The 18,771-nt window shown below is 43.0% G+C and overlaps 1 protein-coding gene across 1 annotated transcript in view; it reads right to left on the bottom strand.

Moving 5' to 3' along the window:
* Positions 1-15,578: 15,578 nt before the first annotated feature.
* The window catches only part of SLAIN2 (SLAIN motif family member 2), a 49,582-nt gene continuing 46,389 nt past the window's right edge, over positions 15,579-18,771 (bottom strand). Inside the window, exon 9 of the mRNA XM_031055664.1 lies at positions 15,579-18,216. Within this exon, the coding sequence (XP_030911524.1) occupies positions 18,150-18,216 (67 nt within the window). The 3' untranslated portion in view covers positions 15,579-18,149. The remainder of the gene's footprint in view (positions 18,217-18,771) is intronic.

The following is an 18,771-nucleotide window of genomic DNA, read 5'->3' as shown; positions in this document are numbered from 1 at the left end:
ACAACCAAATAGGATCCACATTACTTTAGTTCATTCATATTTTTGGCCTCCAGAGGAGGAGAGCTCAGGATCTGGTTGGCTTTTTGAGCCAACAGCATCCTCTGGATTTAATTTTCTGGTTTGCATACACAGAAGAGTGCTTGCAGTGTATTTATTGTAGTCCATAAAGTCTTACCCCTGTTATATCTTATTCCATCTGTCATGTAGCCAATTCTTTGCTTTGCAACATGCAGGTCATTTGCTTATCATACCCCTCCTGGTTTGTAAGAAATGCCCGGGTGTTCCCTGTGGTGTAGCTGACCAGGGATCACTGTGGGCAGGCCCAGAATGGATCCACTGTGTGAGCACAAGAGGGCTGCTTATTGAGCAGCCCTCCTGCTTTATCTCTGACTGCCACTCCCCAAACTCCCCACTGCAGCAGGGCTGGCCACAGGAAGATATTTTTATATCATAATGTGTGGCACCTATGGTGCAGACAGTTACAGGAGGAGTTCCTGGAAGCAGATGCAAGCTCTTTCAGAGCCCACCCAGTCAGCATAAACTTCAGTTTCAAGGGACACTGAACTATAGTGGGAAAATGTCATGAATGCATTGCAACAAATCAAGACCTCTTGAGATTTTTTTTATAATTTATCAGCTAAAATTAAAGTTGAACTCTTGGTTTAAAAATAAGCAGTGAAGCTGCCTTCAGGGAAAGCCAAGTCTGCACCCAGCCAATCAGTTTTGCAAATTGTCCATCCACAAAGCGCCTCCACTCCAAGTGGGCACCTGGCATATTTTCACATGGAGCATTCAGAATTAAAAAAATGTTGTACCTGCTGCTGAGCATGGTTCTTGTCTCTAACTTGCTGCAGGCTTTTCTGATATGTCATAATGAAGGCACAGTCTGGAGTCTGGAGTGATGCTGAGTAGTTTTGCAGGATCTGGCTGTGAGGCAGCCAGCTCACACATAGTGAACACCTCAATATATCTACATCCATGGATAATTCCTTTCTGCTTTCTTTAGGGGAGGGCAGGAGAAAGGATACTCCCTACCCTGCTATTACTGGAAGCCACAAATTGAATATTTCAGTATAAAAAGACTTGACAAGTAAACCTGATCATACATCATTCTCAATTATTGTTAGTCCTTCTGTTGAAAAATGGGTAAGAGTTAGCAAGAACAAAGAAGAGGGAAGGAAAGGACCACTGAAATATGAACTTGTCGTAGTTTTTAACTTTTATTAAAATATTGCCTTACAATAATCTTAGAAGAGGGTTGATTTCCACAGAAGAGCACTTGTGCTATAAGCCAGTCTGGAGAGGGAGAAGTCTCTCAAAACCAAGGAATTTTGTTTGCTCCTTTGTAACAGGATTTTTGTGCCTTCCCTTTGTTCAACTAGAATCAGAGGTGAAAAATAGAGGATAAATATGTAAGGAATTCTAATAGTACTGTAAGGAATGAGCAAAGCAACCTTGCATGTTTACTCAGTAACTGCTTCAGCACACTGCGTGATGTTTCAATCACTTGCTTCTCCTGAGAGAGATTAAAAGCATCTTGCATAGCTCAGGACTACTGCAAAATTGCAATCATTGTGTTTATGCATCCTCTTGGTGACCCCCAAGGGAAGTCACGGTGGGTGTTATCCACTGAGCTGAATTTGGGGCAGCAAGAGGAGGTTTGGTGTGTGCCTGTCGCTCTGCAGGCTCTAGAGTCTCAAGCAACAAGGGTTGGTTTGCAAATCCCAAGTGACTTAAGGATAAACCAGGGTCTTGAAAGCCTAAATCCCAAACATGTTGTGTGCATGCTGTAGTTATGAGCACTCCATAAAAACAGCCAGTGGGGCTGGGTAAGAAAGCAAAGGGTGGTCACTCTCTCTTTTCCCACTCTTCCCATTTCAGCTTGATACCCATTTCAGCTCCTCCCGCCCTGGCTCCCGCGCGCTGTGCCTGGGTCTGTGGGAAGTGGCGTCACCCTCCCGTAAGTCATGCTCTGCCTCTCTGCTGTCCGTACCAGCTGATTTGTGGAGCTGTGCTGGGTGTTTGCAGAGGAGGAGAGGCCTCTGAAGGATAGTCCGGGAGGATGGAAAGCTTTCAGTCAGCACCTTAAGGCAGTGGTGCTACTGAAGATGCTGGGACAAAATACTGCAGTGAGAGTTGTGGAAGTGCCTTGAAAGTGTCCGGCTGGCTCCACAGGCACACCAGCAGCTGTCGGAGTGGTTCGGGCCCTCCCCGGCAAAAAGAGGAGAATGCCCCGACCTGGTCCGAAGCGAGACAAATCCAAGCTCCAGCAAAAGGAGGCCGCGAAAGGATGGTCGAGAGGCAGGCAGGTTCCAGCAGCGGGGGATGTATTAGAGGGAAGGATGAACCGTACAGAGTCCTAGGGAAGCTGCAGGGATTTGCCCAGAGGGGCGGGGACTGAAGCAACTTATAAAGAGGGGCCGGGGGAGGGGGGAATAAACCCGCCCCCCCACCAATAACAGAACTACACAACATAAATGATAGAGCATGACAAGCAATTAAAGTAGAGCTTGGGTGGAGACTTAAGGGATTGCCCAATCACCCTCGGCCCCAGATGGAAGATTCTGGGGCTAGGGGAGTGGGCAGAGGGTGACGGGCAGGGGGGTTGTCTTGACAACATAGGAGGGGTCAGGGGGTAACTACAGAAACCAAGGAGGGGTTTACAGAATGACATAAAACTAGTAACAAAAGGGCGGGAGTTACCAAGCAACTAAAAGATTGACAGGGGTGGCTTAGGAAAAAATGGGGGCGGGAGCTCGGGACAGGCGCCATATTAGGTACATTAAACCTAATATAAAATAAACTTGAATCAGGGAATAAACTTGAATTGTACAGAATTCTTGGACATTGAACAATAAAACAGAAACTTGCAAACCGGCCGTGCACGCACACACCAACAGAAAGTGATGTTCAGCTGAGACCTAGCAGGAGCAGTTTCTGATTTCCAGGGGATGTACAATCCCTTCATTACTTGCTATGCACCTAGGCTATGGATAGAAATAAAATTAAAGACTTAATAGGGCAATAATCTTTTACCATGGGAAAAAGAAAAGTCTTTGCTGTTTCCTTGAATTAAAATATTTCTTTATCATGTCTTCTGTGATCCCCTACATGCAGATTAGGGTAATTTTGTGGTAAACTCCATGAAATGCATAAGCTTGATCTTTATTTATAATGTAGATCCAGAGCACTTATTTTTGTGGCTTAGGAGAATTAGGAATTGGAGCCTAATTGTGCAGAGATATTTGTGCTTTTGCTTGTTCTTCCATGGTTATCTTTGTGCTAGGAAGGATGCGTCACCCACTCCTTAGCTGAACTAGGACCTGTCCCCACTCTGTCTCTCAAGAGTGGCAGCACACAGGGGACTTGGCACCTTTTGTCACTCCCACCCATAGCCCACCCTCACGGAGCAAGCAACTGTCAGATCTTAGCAGATGAGTGACTTTATCCTTTTTTAAAATTTTATGTTGTTTGGGATGTTGTTATGTTGTTGTTATGTTGTCTGGTCACTAAACAGGTGAGAAAACACATTTTGGAAATAAGATGAAGCACTGAGATCTGTGCAATTCAAGTTTTTCCCAAGAAACCTCCCCAGCCAGACACAGGCAGAAACTGCTTTGGTGAGGATATGCTGATTGATGAAAGTTGCTCCTGCCCCAGGCTGCTTGTGTGTCACACAGAGGCAGAGTGCAGTTGTACCCTGTAGGTGGAGAAAACACAAGAGTCATGGGTTTCCTGCTAATTCATTGCTCCTGCAGATGTCTGTAGTGCAGAAGCACTAGGATAGATCTGCCTTTTCTGCCTCCCAGGCTTTTCTGCTACTGTTCAACATGACACCTGGCCCCATTGCAGCACTGTTACGTCTCATCCTGGGCTTGTTTATCTTCAAGTCTCCTCTGTCCTGTCCTTAGCAAGGTGCTGCTGCTCAATCTTGCTTGATAAATCAGCATCTTTTAGTCCATGGCCAGCATCCTCAACCAGTCCCAGGGTCTGAATTTCAGGGTGCAGAAAATTAGATAAATGTCCCTTCCTCTCCTCTTCAGCAGCAGTCATTCCTGTGTCCCTGTTGTCTCCTCTTAGAGCTGAGAGCCCATCAAATCATCCTTGCCTTCTCCTGGCTGAGGTGGCAAAGGCATCCAGGCACCCTCCTCTGCTGTGCTGTGTCTGACTCTCCTCTCCTCTGCTGTCTTTGTCGTTTCTCTGTTCATGGGAGTGCTGTCCCCCTTTTGTCATGGGTTCCTCTTTCTAATGATGCCTGTTTCAGTCCAGTCCTGCTCTGTATTTATGCCTGCCTTGCGAGCAGTGCCCTCTACCAAGCAACTTAGAGCCTCTGAGATTTTATTAAATTGAAGTGGTGTGGAAGGGAAGCAAACATAAGCCTTGTTACATGGCTGGGCAAATCTCCTTTGTGTCCCTCCTATACATTCAGTCTCTGACCATATGGGAACAGAGCCTTTCACTGAAGTTTTGGGTTAGCAATAAATGGCAGAAATTATTAAAATCCTCCTGTTGCACTTGGTGTTCTCCCACATTTATTTTTAAGATGTCTTAAACCATTAATCAACAAGTAAGTGCATGATGCCTCAGGTCGCAGTGTTCCAGCACTTCATAATTTGAACTAAGTGTATAAGGCTGTGTGATCTGCCTTGTAAATCAAGAGGCCTTTTGCCAGCCATCCCATTAGAAAAGGTCTTCTGATCCATGAAAAGAGATGAAATCAGGGAATCATTGAAGGATAGTTTTGTAAATTGACTGCTGACAGTGAGTTGTTTAGGCAGCTGTATCCTTAGAACTGTAAAAAAATTACTAGCAGCAAGTTTTTCTTTAAGCAAGTAAATGCCTTTGTGTGAGGTACCGTTACCCAGATTCAGATAAGAAAGGATTCTGCCTCATTCACTATTCCCTTTTGTTGTCATTTGATCTTTTTCTGGAGTTGGAGTATTATCAGAATTAAAATGAAAAGTCGTAATAAATGACCTGATGACTAATGCATGCGTTGGTCCAGAAGAGCCAAAATTATCATCCTGCCCCATCAGATAGGGACAAGGAGGTGCGATGAGGATGACTCTGAAAGCACTGGATTCAGATTTAAAATTCAGTGGTATTTTGCACTGCAGGCACAGGCTCTTACAGGCAGGTGTTCAGAAAAAGGCATGTCTTGGATGTCAGAGCTCTGACTGACCTCTCCAAGAGAGTCACAAACAGCCTGCTCAGCACCTTCCCTGATGGTGTGGGGGACCCCACTGTGGTGTGTGGGACCCTGATGGCTGTGGACATCAAGGCTGGAGAACACAGTGATGATGGGATGTGCACAGCCTAGTAAATGGTGGGACTTCAGAATGGATGTGCAGTTGCATGTCCAGGTCCAGCTGGGTTTACTTGGCATCCATCACCTCCTTTTAATTTTCTATGTTTGAACCTGGGCTTAGGGGCATAAATCAAGAGAGGTAATGTGGTGGTAGATCACACAGATGTGGTTTTGTGCCTATACAACCTACAATTTGGGTCTTGCATAAAAGCCCAGATCAGAGTAAATGACACCAAGATATTGTCCCACAGATTAATTTAGTTGTCAAAAATGTATAAATAAATACATTTAATGCCACCTATAGCAGCAGTTGTGTCATAGAGTATTCATTGAATTGAAGAAAGACACCCAAAAGAAAAATTACATCACTCACCTGCCAAAGCTTTCTCCGTATTAAAAGGAATCTTAATGGCAAGCCCCGTGGGAATGGTAAGAATTCATAGCATTAATATTCTGTATCTCAGGTTACACACAAAAATTATCTTTGCACTCAGTTACCAACCATTTGTATCATGCCATCAAAGGTGCCTGGATGCAGACTAAAGCTGTTTTGTGCTAGCATGGCCATAGAATAAAAATGCTTCTTGTCCTGCTGCCAAATTTTTACCAGATATTAAAAATGAGTATCAGTAATGCTGATCAGCAAATAAGGAAGCCATTCAAAATAGGTGCACCATTACCTAAATTAACTCTTGAGCTGTCTAGAAAAAAAATGTTAGGGAAATGGGGAGAAATAAATCACAAACATAATAGACATCTCTTAATACTTGTCTTAGCTAATGTTGTATATTAATCCTATGAAAATAGCCTTGACACAGTGTTATGTGCACTTTTAAAACCATGGTGAAGCAGAACATTTTTGAATAAACCACAGTATCAGTAGAGCCTGTATGTCACTGCAGCTGAGGCAGAGGTACTTTGGGCTTTGTATGTTTGTTGATTTTCCAGAGAGATGAAAGCATGAATGTCTTGATCAACAAGATCTTTTATTTCCTTTCTGTGGTGCCTAAACAGAAATGCTGGGTATGAAGCCATGGGAATGTTTGTTCCTGCCTGGGGTGTCCATTCTACCACTAGCTGAGAGTAATCTCTCTTTATAAGCTCACAACTCCTCAGAAACACAGTGGGTTTAAGCTGCTGTAAAAGAGATTGGGATTAGATACTGCTGGGGCCAATAAAAGCCGTGGTGCTGAAGGCCGGATGGTCCGGGCAGGCAGCAGTGATCTCCCGGGAAAGGCCAGGCGAGCATCTCTGTGGCAGCGCGAGCTGCAGCTGCTGCCTTGGCTTTGGGGTGGCACAGGCTCCTCCTGGCCCTGCTTATCTGGCTGCCTGGTACCTTGTGCCCTTTAATGTGCCCTTTAATGCCCTTTACCTGCGTGGTGACACCTGCTGGTACCAATAGAACCTCGCGTCTCCCTGGGGCGTAACTGCGGCAGGAGCTGCTGGCAGCACCTTCGGGATCGCAGGCTTCTGCCCAAGCTGGAGACGTCAGGTGCGGTTCACAGCCCAGAAATGAAGTCTGTGTCCTGAACTGCTTGCAAATTTTATTAAGCTGGCAGCATCTTGCATCCTGCCTGCCAGAGAACGAGCCTCAGACAGAGCTGTTCCAGATTGGATAGTCAGCGGAAGGAATAAAAAGCGGTCAGCCCCTTGCTTCAGGGTGAAAGAAAGAAAGACAAAAGATTGGAATGAACATACACAAAAGGGCCACCATAAGAGCTCCTTTCTTCTGCTCAGTCCATTATAAGAAAGCAAAATATTAGCTATATTATTAAATTAATTTTAGGATATTAAAATATATCAGTTACTAAAATAATATAAATAAACATATAACATTTATTTCATACACACTGTTTAAAGCATATAATTTCTAAATAAAATATTTGAAACATATAATGTACATGGGTAATCTAAATGCTGAGGAAGTTTCAGTAGGAGATTCTTGCTGCTGGAATCAAAGCTGACTGGAACCAAAGGAGTAGGTGCCCACAGACATCTGTAAGGTGTCAGTTCTCAGTGTTTGCACCCAGCTGTGAGTGGTATCATGCAGTAACCCCAGGCCCATGAGGGAAAGTCCACTCAAACAAACCTGGCCCAAACCTCTCCAGGCAAGGGAGACCTGTGTAGGATAGAAGCTGGGGATGGGCAGGAGATGACAGAGTCACCACTTCCCATGGAAATCCAGAAACTCATCCTTGCAAAACAAGTTGCTTCAAGCTAACACCAAAAAGTCTAAACAAATCCAGATCTCAAATGCGAGGTGGTAACGCAAAGCCAGCTAGTCAAGGGACCTTCCCTGTCCCCAGAGAGTTTATTATCAAGTGCAAAGATGCAGGGTCATTACATTACCATGGTTATGTACAGAGGGAGAATTTATACATGGGAGTGATTAATTTGCATGAGATCATGCTGGACATAGTGGCAAAGCTGCACACTGGCAACAAATGCACTAAGCTCCAACAGGTACCATACTCCTGAGGAGGCAGCATGTACAGTGTGATCCTTCAGGACAAAACAATTCTGTTTCTCTACCACTGCCAAACATCTACAGAATCAATTTTCACTTGTAGCTTCTGGAAGTGTTTTGAGTGGTATTCCTGAGACCCTGCCTAGGACCTGCCATAAGCAGTGAGCAATCACCTCCAGTCTCTAGAGACGCATGAATCCTGCTCCCAGAGAGACTCTGCAGGGAGGATGGCTGCTGGGCTCCTCCAGCAAGCAGCAATTTATTGTAAGGGCTTCTTTAAACCCTTTGATTCAGTAGCAAAGGAAAGGTGTCCAAGCATATTTTCTTTTCAGGTGGAGAGGCTGTCTCACAGCTCGTGGCTGCTCCCTCTCCCTGCAGCATGCTGGCACTCAGCATTAGCATCCCAGGCCTTTTGACATTCAAGACATTTTTGGCAGTGATCTCAGCCTTCATTAGATAATGAAAGATATTATCTGAGAACTCAGAAGGAGATTTTAGAAAGACCTTAAGTAACCAAAAATTTAATTTTGAGGGATAGCAAACAGTAAGAGCCGTTGGCCAGCCAGGCAGGGAAGCACTAATATATGAGTGCAAATTTCACTGTTGCTTGTGCAAAAAAGCATGTGACAGCTGAGCTCTTCCCGGGAGATTTCTTGGATCAGATGCCAAAATCTGGAAGCCCTGAGAAGCCAAGCTCTGCAGAAAAGGAGACTGACCCATGCTCCCCGTTGCAGAGTAGTAACAGCATCAGTTTGCAGTCACTGCTGTTGTCCCAAAGCAGAAGCAGTCCTGGTGCAACTCAGACTCCCCAACCCATCCAGGATTTCACAGCCATGCTAGTGGGAATTGGTGGCTCAGCAATGCACTTGGGTTGTTCAGAGGCTGCTCTGGGGGTTGGCTCTACTTGAGTGCTGTGCTAACTGCCACAGCAAAAAGAGGAAGGGTGTATGTCTTGTGTAATGCATGCAATCTCTGAGTAGCTCAATACAAGCCTTTGTGCATCCCACAATCTTGAGGTGTTGCTGTGTCACCACACATTTAGCTGGAAAAACCCAGACCAGTAGGAAAGTATTTCTGAAATACTAAACAATTTAAGGAGCTTTAAGTCCACGTGACACTGAGTAAAAATTTCTAATGGGGGTGTTTCAGACTCCTCAAGAGGTGTTTTTTATGGCCTGCTGTGTGTGGCTTCATCCTCCCTCAGACTAGGGCTTTCCTGGCATACATGCAGCTGTTAATTACATTCAGGACCTTATGGACAATTCAGTGAAAGCTCAGGACAATGTGTTGAATTGAAGCTGAACTAGACCAAACCTGGGATGAAAAAGCACAGTGAAGGCAAGATCACCCTCTAGTGTCTGAAGAGTCCTGGGTAGGAAGCAGAGAGCAAGAAGAAAACCCTGCAATAGTTAATAGTAATAAAAGGCAAAAAATACAGGAAAATAGAAGGGCTAAAAAGAGTGCAGATAGGGGTTATAAATGTAACCTACCAGTGGTAGGTTACATTTCAAATTTTGAAAGAGAGTTTCTGGTAGGCAGATTTCAATTACTTGTTTGGGTAATTAATGCTATTTAATTATCTTGACAGTGAGAAGGATGCAGAAAGTGAGAGCACACAGATAGAATTTGCTAATGAAAACAGCTGAGAGACTTCAGTGTGGCGGGCAGCACAGAGAAATGGCCTGGGCAGGGAGCAGGGGAGATGGTCTGAGTCAAGGCCCTGAATAGGGTACATGGTTGGAGCTCCTTAACAAGAAACACCTATTTTTGAACTTCAGTTCTGCCATTGAGGCACTTGGGCCAGGGAAAGGAGTCTTAAACTGATGTTGTACCTTTGTGAAGGTGGGGGAATAGGGTACAAATCAGTAGAGCCTACTACACTGTAGCAAGTTTTGAGCAGTAAGTTGTGAAGTGGCTTTTTAAATTGTAGGAACAGAGTTTGTAGTAATTGGGAGTGGGGCTGGGCTGAGCCTCATCCCCAGTGGGTGCAGCTGTGAGGAGCAGGTGAGCAGCATTGACAGCAGTGAGCCATGGAGTGCCCAGGTGCACTGACCAACCACCAAAGGGAACAGAGGGAACACAGTGCAATGTGTGAACATGGGGGGGATAAAAGGCTGGGCTAAAGAATAAGAGCACATGCTTGCAGCCTTCTGAAGTGGGATGGTGTTACTCTGTATGGGCAGACACTTGAAGCCTTCTGCTGTGGTTTGGAGTTGCTGTGTATGGGTTAAAGCCTTCTGACATTGTATGATGTGCTCTGTGTATCATGGCCATCTCAACTGCGACGTGTGCGGTGGTGTATGCTGCAACGGTAAATGGAGTTTTCCGTTTCTTCCACTGACAGTGGATCACTGGGCAGGTGAGCTGGCACTGGTGGCTGGATGCAGGGACATGCAGAGAATTGTATTTCAGTCCCCTGGGCAAATTTTCACATGGGGATAAATTGTAAAGGTGAGAAGTCCACTGTATATCAAATCCCTCTGTTCTGCTCTGGCAAAGGTAGCCTGAATTTGCCAGACTTTATCAGAGCCTTGTGTTGCCAAAAGCTGCTTTATTGCTGAGGAAGGCTGAGCTGGGCTTGGGTGCTTTACCAGATCCATGATTTTAAGCAAGTCCCTTTAATATTCCTCCAGTATGTTTGTGTGTGGCAGACATCTCTTTGTGAAAATCTTTTCTTAGGATTTTTCCTGCTGGAGCTGAGAAGTTTCAGCAACAAGATATCAACAATGGTTATCTGCTGCTGTGGAATGCAACAGGTCCGTCTGTGATTGGCTCATCTTGGATGTTTATAACTAATGGCCAATCAAGGGCTAAGCTATCTCGGACAGAGTCTGAGAGAGCTGCTTTTGTTATCATTCTTTCCTATTCTATTCTTAGCTTAGCCTTCTGAGGAAACCTTTCCTTCTTTTCTTTTTAGTATAGTTATAATGTAATATATATATCATAAAATAGTAAATCAAGCCTTCTGAACATGGGGTCAACATTCTCGTCTCTTGCCTCCTTCAAGAACCCTTGTGACCACTGTCACATTTGTGTATGTGGGCCCTGCCATTCACGGTGATCCTGTGTGAATGGCAGCGTCAATAGTCACTAAATCTTTGTTGATATTCTTTTAAAGGGAAAATAAAAATCCCTTGACTCTGACATTTACAATAGGAATTATCTGCTCTCTGACATTTGAGCTCATAAACTGAGGTCAACCAAATTTCTGTTCTTAACTTACCCTGCTGTATCAGACCAGATATGAACTGACTGGCTGTCCCTTCTTCTAAAGAGCAGCCACCGGCCCCTCGCTCCCAGCACGTGAGACAGGAAGCCTGGGAGTCATTTCAGTGATGATGGACTGAGCCTCAAGAAAATAAATGAGCATCCTTGGGAGTGTATGGCAGAGCAGGGAACTAGCTGAGGGTCTTCTATAGCCCACTCTTGCACCATTATGAATTATTTCCTTGAGCCCACAGGCATTCAGGAGGTCCGTGTGCACTGAAGCAGCAGTGCTGGCCAGGCAGCAGCCGTGCTGGGTGCTCTCAGTGGCTGCTATGGCAGTGCAGCCGCACCCTCGGGGGAGTTTTGGGCGGTGCCGTGACCCTGCTGCAGGCGCTGCGTTTGCAGGCAGGGGCAGCCTGTGGCTCAGGAGCTGCCGGTTCTGCCAGCAAGGCTGGCCCCGCGTGGAGGGGGATGCTCCGGGCTCTTTCCTGAGGCTGTGTGATGGTGGTGGTATCACACTGCTGTCTCTGACATGCAGGCATGGTTTTAAAGGGATGAGAATCAGGACGAGGTTTTCATGACTCCTTTGAAGCCAGGTCACTTGAAGCAGCATTAACAGTGGTTTTCTGTGTCTGCATTAGCCTGGTGGGGAACAGATGAACAGAAACAATATAAGCCTGCCCTGGGCTCAGTAGTTGGGTGAATAAATGTAGGGGTAAATGGATCACTGTGGAGCTCAGAAATACAAGGCTAGGACAGGAGCTGAGGCAGAGCATGAAAAGGAGAGGCTATGCCTGATCTCCTTCTCTTTTCTTTTTCTTTTGAGAGGAGACTCAAAATGGTAGCAAGTGCTTCAATGAAGTTTTTATTTTTAAAGGAGGAGAGTGACAAAGATAAAATTATGGTGGCACAATACTCTGTCCTGCTGCTCATCATTAAGACAAACAGCTTTGAACAAGAACACTTACTCTGCCTTTAATTTGGCATGTATTGGGATCAGTAAGCCAGCAGCACATTTGGCCTTTTCCTCTGCTCTGAACAGAAACCAAACTCGCTGTAACCCAGAGCTTGGTCCAGCGTGACTTTCTCCTGGCAGCATTTTGGCACTCGTGTGCAGCACAGAGACCAGCAGCAGCTGTACAATTTGCACAGCAGTGTTAACCCTGCTGAGTGAAAGGCAGGCAAGGATCAGTGGGACAACTAAGCTTTGTAATGGGTTGTGGGTTTTGTTTGCTGATAATGTCTGAAGGGAAACACCCTAGAGAAGAAGAGAAATGGAGGAGACTGCTGGGGGTTACAGTGCAGTGATGCTGGTGTTAGAGCAGGGCCCCCTGTCCAACCCAGCAGCTATGTGTCAGTGCCCAAGGCAGGGGCCTGGGAAGAGCAGGAGACTGGGGAAAGCCCAGCATGCTGGTCCTGTACCCTGACCACTCTTCCATCACACCCCAGCTATTTCCTGATCACATTTGTGGCTTTAAGCAGCCAAGGCCACACAGAGTCCCAAGTCAAGTCTGATGACCTACTCCCACATTTAAAAAGCACATTTTTCTCTTGGGCAGGGCAGAGGTGGGGAACAATGCACAACAGAAGTGTCTTTATTCACCTTCTGTTACTATGTGGAGTTTCCATGAAAAAAATCATAGCCTCATACCAGCTACCTCCACTAGCCTTGCTACTGGAGGAGAGTGGAGGTAGCTGGTATGAGGCTTCTGGAGGTCATATGTTGGGTGGGGGACCAGTAATTTGTCTGACATTAGTCCAAGCTGTTTGCACTAATGAGGTTTTTAATTAGCCTGTCATAGCAGGGCTGTGAAAGATTGCAATTTTCCAAGTCCCAAGAAAATAATGGCAAAGAGAATGGAAAATTATATATAGTCTGTATTCTGTGTGTTGTGCATGATAACCAGCAGCTGAGTCGCACTGGGAACCACAAAGTCACCTTCTCAGTAAGGCAGATCCCACTCCCTCCAAAAGGTGTATTGGCTTGAGTCTCCCATACTGTAGTGCCAAGGGAAGCAAGCTTTTAGGGATAAACTAAAAACAGCAAGGAGGGGGAGAACATGCTGGGGGAGAAGGCATCACATGCCACTGGCTTTTAAACTTTACTGTTGTTAGTTATTAAAACTATTATTTTACTGTATTTACTGTTTAAGTTACTAAAGCTATTTTCAAAGGAAAATGGATTTACATTATTCTTGTTGCTTTCAGGACAACAAAGCTAGTGAAGAGTCTGGAGCACAAGTTCAAGTTGTTGTGTTCTAGTTTTAGCACAAGGAGCAGCTGAGGGAGCTGGGGTGTTTAGCATGGAGAAAAGGAGGCTCAGGAGGGACCTCATCCGTGTCTACAACTGCCTGAGAGGAGGTTGCAGTCAGGTGGGGATTGGCCTCTTCTCTCAGTCAGTGACAAGAGGACATGGCCTCAAGGGGAGATTGTGTTTGGACATGGAATTTTCTACACAGAAAGGGTGATTAGACATTGGAATGCACTGCCCAGGGAGGTGGTGGAGTCACCATCCCTGAAGGTGTTGAAGGAAAGATTGGACACGGCACTTGGCTGGTTGGAATTTGATGATTTCAGAGGATTCTCTGAGGATGATTTAATGTGATTCTTTGCTTATGCTGCTGATGATGGAAGCTCAGATTACAAGTATCTTCCTTTGTTTAGTCTGATGAAAGATACAGTATACTTTTGTCCGCTGAGAGTGCCACACTGCATAGAGATCTCAGGCATTCCAGTTTTCAAATCTAGTAGTTTTTTTAAAATTCAGTTCATAACAGGTGGATGATGCACCAAGTTAAAAAATTACTTTGCTGGTAAGAATTAATATTTGCTACCTATTCCTTTAAATTTTTTAAATAAATGCTGAAGAGCTACAAATCAGCTTAATCACTACAGTTGTACTTTGTGTCCTTCTAAGTGCTTAACGTGGTCCCAGCAGAATTTATCATTTAGTGCAAAGAGGACAATGACACACAGGACAACTCTGTGTGGTATCATAGCTGAAAACAGTTGTAAAAAATCTTGTGGAGACTGAGTCAGGTGGGATTTGCTCCTTTAACTCTTAGAGCCAAAAACATCTTCTTCACTGGGCAGTTGTGTGTAAAATGCGGGTGCTCCCGAGAGCAGCTGAATGCCAGCGTCACCTTCCTGAAGTGTACAGTGAGTACAGACAGGCTGCCTGTAGGTGTCAGACTCAGACTGCACATGGCATAAATGCAAGTCAGGAGCATATGGGCCTTTTGGTTTGTTTCTTCAATCAAAGCAACCTCACACGTTGCCTGTTTTAGTTAAAAAATAAACATTAAATCCAAAGTTTCTTCTGTTCCAATCAAAAGAGGGAGAACTGCAGACAATACTGCTGACATGGTCATGTCCCATACCTGTTCTAATGCAAATACTTTTGAGAAATAAAAAAGGTAAGTTTTAAATTATTGAATTGTGCACTCTGCAGCCATCTCAAGACCAGCAGCATCAGCATTTTCAGCCTTCTGCCTCTTCATATGCTTATATTCTTTTTCCTTCACCGCTGCAATCAGGCTGCCAGAGGGGAACACACATGAAATGTAAGAGGACCCAAAGGAGCTGTCACACCTTCTCTCAGAATGAGAACTGAGAAAAATACTATTTCTAATCCTCAGTCTTGCAATACTGTAATGATACTAGTTATAAACAACAGTTTAATATAGAAGAGTTTGTTACAGAAACCAACTAAAAGAGAAGGGCAAAAGGCTATTAATTACCAGATTTTGACACTGCTCTACTTTCCTGAAGGAGTGGGGCAAACGGTACTTGACTGCAGACTAAAAAGTGACAATACCTTTTAGAAGTAGCAGGTCTGAAGCCAGTTCTCCATAAATACATCAGTTAACTAGGGGGGAAACATTTGACCTACTGGCTGAATTACAAAATAGGGGACTATGCTGGGATAAAGGATTAGTTAGAAGTTTTATAGCTTTAATTCTGTTAAATTTAAGTGGCTACCAAATAGAATTAAACCTGCCCTTATTAATACCAAGACAAAGATGGCATTCACATTACTATTGAATCCATTGCTTTATAACAAAATGCAGATTACAGAAAAATACCAAGTTCAAAACTAACTTCTTGCTCGTATGTGAGCCAAAGATGGAGGCATTCATGTAGAAGGTAGATAAAATGTGTACTTATCTGTTCCAAGAGGGCTTAGTAGGTACACTTTTACATGGGTCAATTTTCTGCTAAATTCCAGAATTTTCAAAAGTAAAATTTTTTTTCATGTGGTGGTCTGAAGTCCTGAAAAATGGAAAGGCAGGCTTGTACAAATCTCTCTGGATGAAAATTTATAATACAGTTTTTCATGTGTGTCTGAACTATGCAGGGTCCTTCTGGAACAGAGGCATGAGTCCACCTCTGTCTGTCAATGAAATCACAGACTTTACCCAAATACAGTGTTGTACTCAGTTCATGAACTACAGTAGGCAGAAATTAATACTGGTAACCTCTAAAAAAGAGAATACAGTTCCTGAAAAACAACCCAACAAACAAGACAAAAAAAACCCCTCTAAATTTCTAAAAGATTTTAAAAACACTTTGTTGTAAAAATAATGATCCAGGAAGTATTTTGTGGTAAGAATATTTTATATATTTTTTTACACTTTTAACACTTACAAAAACATTCAAACACAAAAAAAAATTAAATAACTTTGGGAGCAGAATAAATCCTTCTGCCTACACACATACATCAATTCCAAGCTATTGGCACAAAAAGTAATCCACATTCATAAAACCCTTACTACTATATCAAACATAAGTTAAGTAAATCATAGGCACTATTTTATCAAATCCATATTTCCACAATTCTGCAGTAAATCTCTAAACACAGAGCCCCCCATGATTTCCTGATATCAATGAACTGGTAATGCACAAAGGCTTTCTAGCAAACAGTCTGTCTTCTCAGGAAGTCATTTGCTGTATTTTGGGGAGAATAGCAGAGAAAAAAATCCCTAAAAAACTCAAGCTGAATTTACCCAAGCAATGAATTACTTAACTTAAGGAAACGTACACAAGTTTGATGCAGCCATGGTAAAACCCCCAATATTGTCACCTAAACTGACTTTCAAAATTTGTAAGTCAAGTGAAGTTTGATCAAATCCATCAAGTTAAATTCCCCTTTCTTCAGTGAAGACTGCAGCACTGATTTGTACAATGCTGAAATATTAAAATTCAGGCTTTACTGAGAATATGCACATTTGATCTAGTCCTGTTTTCTGCTGAACAGTGCTGTGAGATACATCCATTCCCTGTACCTGCAGGTGACTCAAGGCTGCATTAGTGGTATGCACTGCTCTGTACTGGTGAAAAGGTGGTTTCTGCTGCAATCTGACAATTACAGTATATTTGACACCCTGACTTTGAGGTCAGCACAGATCATGGTCTGGTGTGTGAAATCACCCATCAACCCAGAGCTTGCTTGAGTAGTTTAAGTTGCAAGTTAGTCTCCACTCCTTCCTATTTGGTTTCTTCCAAGTCAAGTAGTATTGAATGGCTTTTCATCCAGGAATATGTTAATGTTGGCCTAAAATTCAAGTGCTAGAATTTCAGGATTAGTTATCCTCTTAGTGGTGGGAGCAAAATACACCAGCAGTCCCAAACTCAGTTACTAATGGGGTTGAAGGCTACCTACCGTCCAATCTGACTTGTAGTGTTTGTCAATCATTGCACAAAGGATTCACATTCTCTTACTTCATCAACTGTACATCCAAAATATTGAAAAACCTTCAAACAAAATCCCTTCCACTTAACTAGTCCCACTCAATACAACTTTAGGTACAGATTTTTGTATGATGTCTTCCAAAACAGGAAACAATGGTTCAATGCTAAATATATCAGTTGTTCTGAGCAAAATGTATTAGAGTAAGTCAGAGCCACCAGAGGAGTTTAATAGCTTGTAAACAGACATAGCAGGTTTCATACTCTGTTACCAGTAATGTAAGATACACATATGTAAGGCAAAGTACATATTTAAACACACTTACATGGGCAATATCTTTTGTAAAAATATTTACAATTTAAAATAAACCAATTTAAGAAATGGATGAAAGTAAAAAAATAGGATACAGAAAACTCCCTCATACCATGGAACATCACCTAAATGAATATCATTTGGCATCAAGAGTCAACTCATTTCCTTAAAATTTGTATGTTACAAGTGCATAGTTGTGTTTCCTTCTCCTTAACTATCAGCATTTACAGTTGCTGCAGGCTGCATGTATAGTGGTATGGTATTAGAATAAATCAAAATTATCACTTGCCCTTTTTTTTGCAAGGAAACCTGCTATAAAAATTTTTCCTCAAATAGCAAGCCATGTGTTAAAAATGTGGCTACAATAATGAAGGCCATCTTTCCTGAGACAGGAATTTAAAGTTAGAAAGATTGTACAACTGATACTAAGCCCTTTTGGCAATCAAGCGTAGGAGTAGGTAAAGCCAATAAATCAACATAGAAAGATGCAATCTATACTATTGCATTGTGTGTGTCTGCTACATTCAAACCTTTTAATGCAACAGAAGTCATGGCTACAACTCCCTGTCCTGCCCAATCCTCCACAGTAGCTGCTGATTCTTCCTGCAGTACTGAAGGACAGATCCAGCCCCAGTTGGTAACTCATACAATTGCTAAAAGCAACATCTCCCTAGCACTGTAGCAGTCTGCAATCAGAACGTGAGCTCTGATTCATGTAGCCTTGTTTCAATAGTACATATTCACCAATCTTTCTGCTGAGTTAAAGCGGGCTGAATATGAAGTTTTGGATGATGTGTGTTGATAGTTATCCTTGCTGTTTTTCAAGATGGGCATTTCTTTGGCATTCATTCATTTTTGCCCCGACATTGGCCACTCTCATAAATGCTCATATTGATAACATTTTTAGCAAGCAATAAAAAAGCCCCCAGAACTGATAGCAATTTAATGTAGAAGTGATTGTATGACCACCAAACATCTGATGTTAGATGTCATTAAAGTGCTGCTTTATAATAATCTCTGCCAGTTTGTGCTAATTAGAGACAGAGAGGTTTGGAATTTTTACAAATTCCAAGAGTCACATCTGAACAGTTTGTTTAATCAAGCTGTCTTTTTGCCTGGTGAGGAAGTATCCATGAGCATTGGAACTCTGCATTAAGCTGTGCAGATCAGTAGCAGCCATCTTTCCAACTCTCATCTTTCACGTTGCCATATGTCTTGGGAGTGGGTAATGATCTAAAATGAAATGAGACGTTTTTCAGTTTCATATATAACTGTTCAAATCTCTATCTACAATACATAAGAATTTAAACATTTTATAAATAACTGAAATATATACACTTCATTCATTTATTTCTCTGCAATACGGTTTACTTAAGATAATCTCTAGAGTATTTTCAGTTTTAGGTTTCATGTGTTGTATCTTGGCAACTACCAAGCCAGGAAAAAGGCTAAATAAATAAACAGACAGAAAACTTATTGCGATTATACTCTGTGAAAATGCAAACTTAATCTGCTTCCACCTAAAATGGGCCATTTTTTCAGTGATGTATATAAACAAGCAAATCCTTGTTTAGAATATTGCATTTTGCTTACATCAAAATCTGACACTCATAGAAACTTGATTATTGCACTGTGTACAGAGTTTGCATTATAGAACCATGGAATTGTTTAGGCTGGAAAGGACCTGTAAGATCATCAAGTCCAACCATTAACTCAGCACTGCCAAGGCCACCACAAGACCATGTCTCAAACTGCCACATCTACACATCTTTTAGGTATCTCCAGGGA

The sequence above is a fragment of the Geospiza fortis genome, unplaced genomic scaffold (genome assembly GCF_000277835.1).
Source record: "Geospiza fortis unplaced genomic scaffold, GeoFor_1.0 scaffold40, whole genome shotgun sequence".
NCBI classification, from domain to species: Eukaryota; Metazoa; Chordata; class Aves; order Passeriformes; family Thraupidae; genus Geospiza; species Geospiza fortis.
Note: the sequence above shows the minus strand (reverse complement) of the source record. Positions and strands in the feature narration are given on the sequence as shown.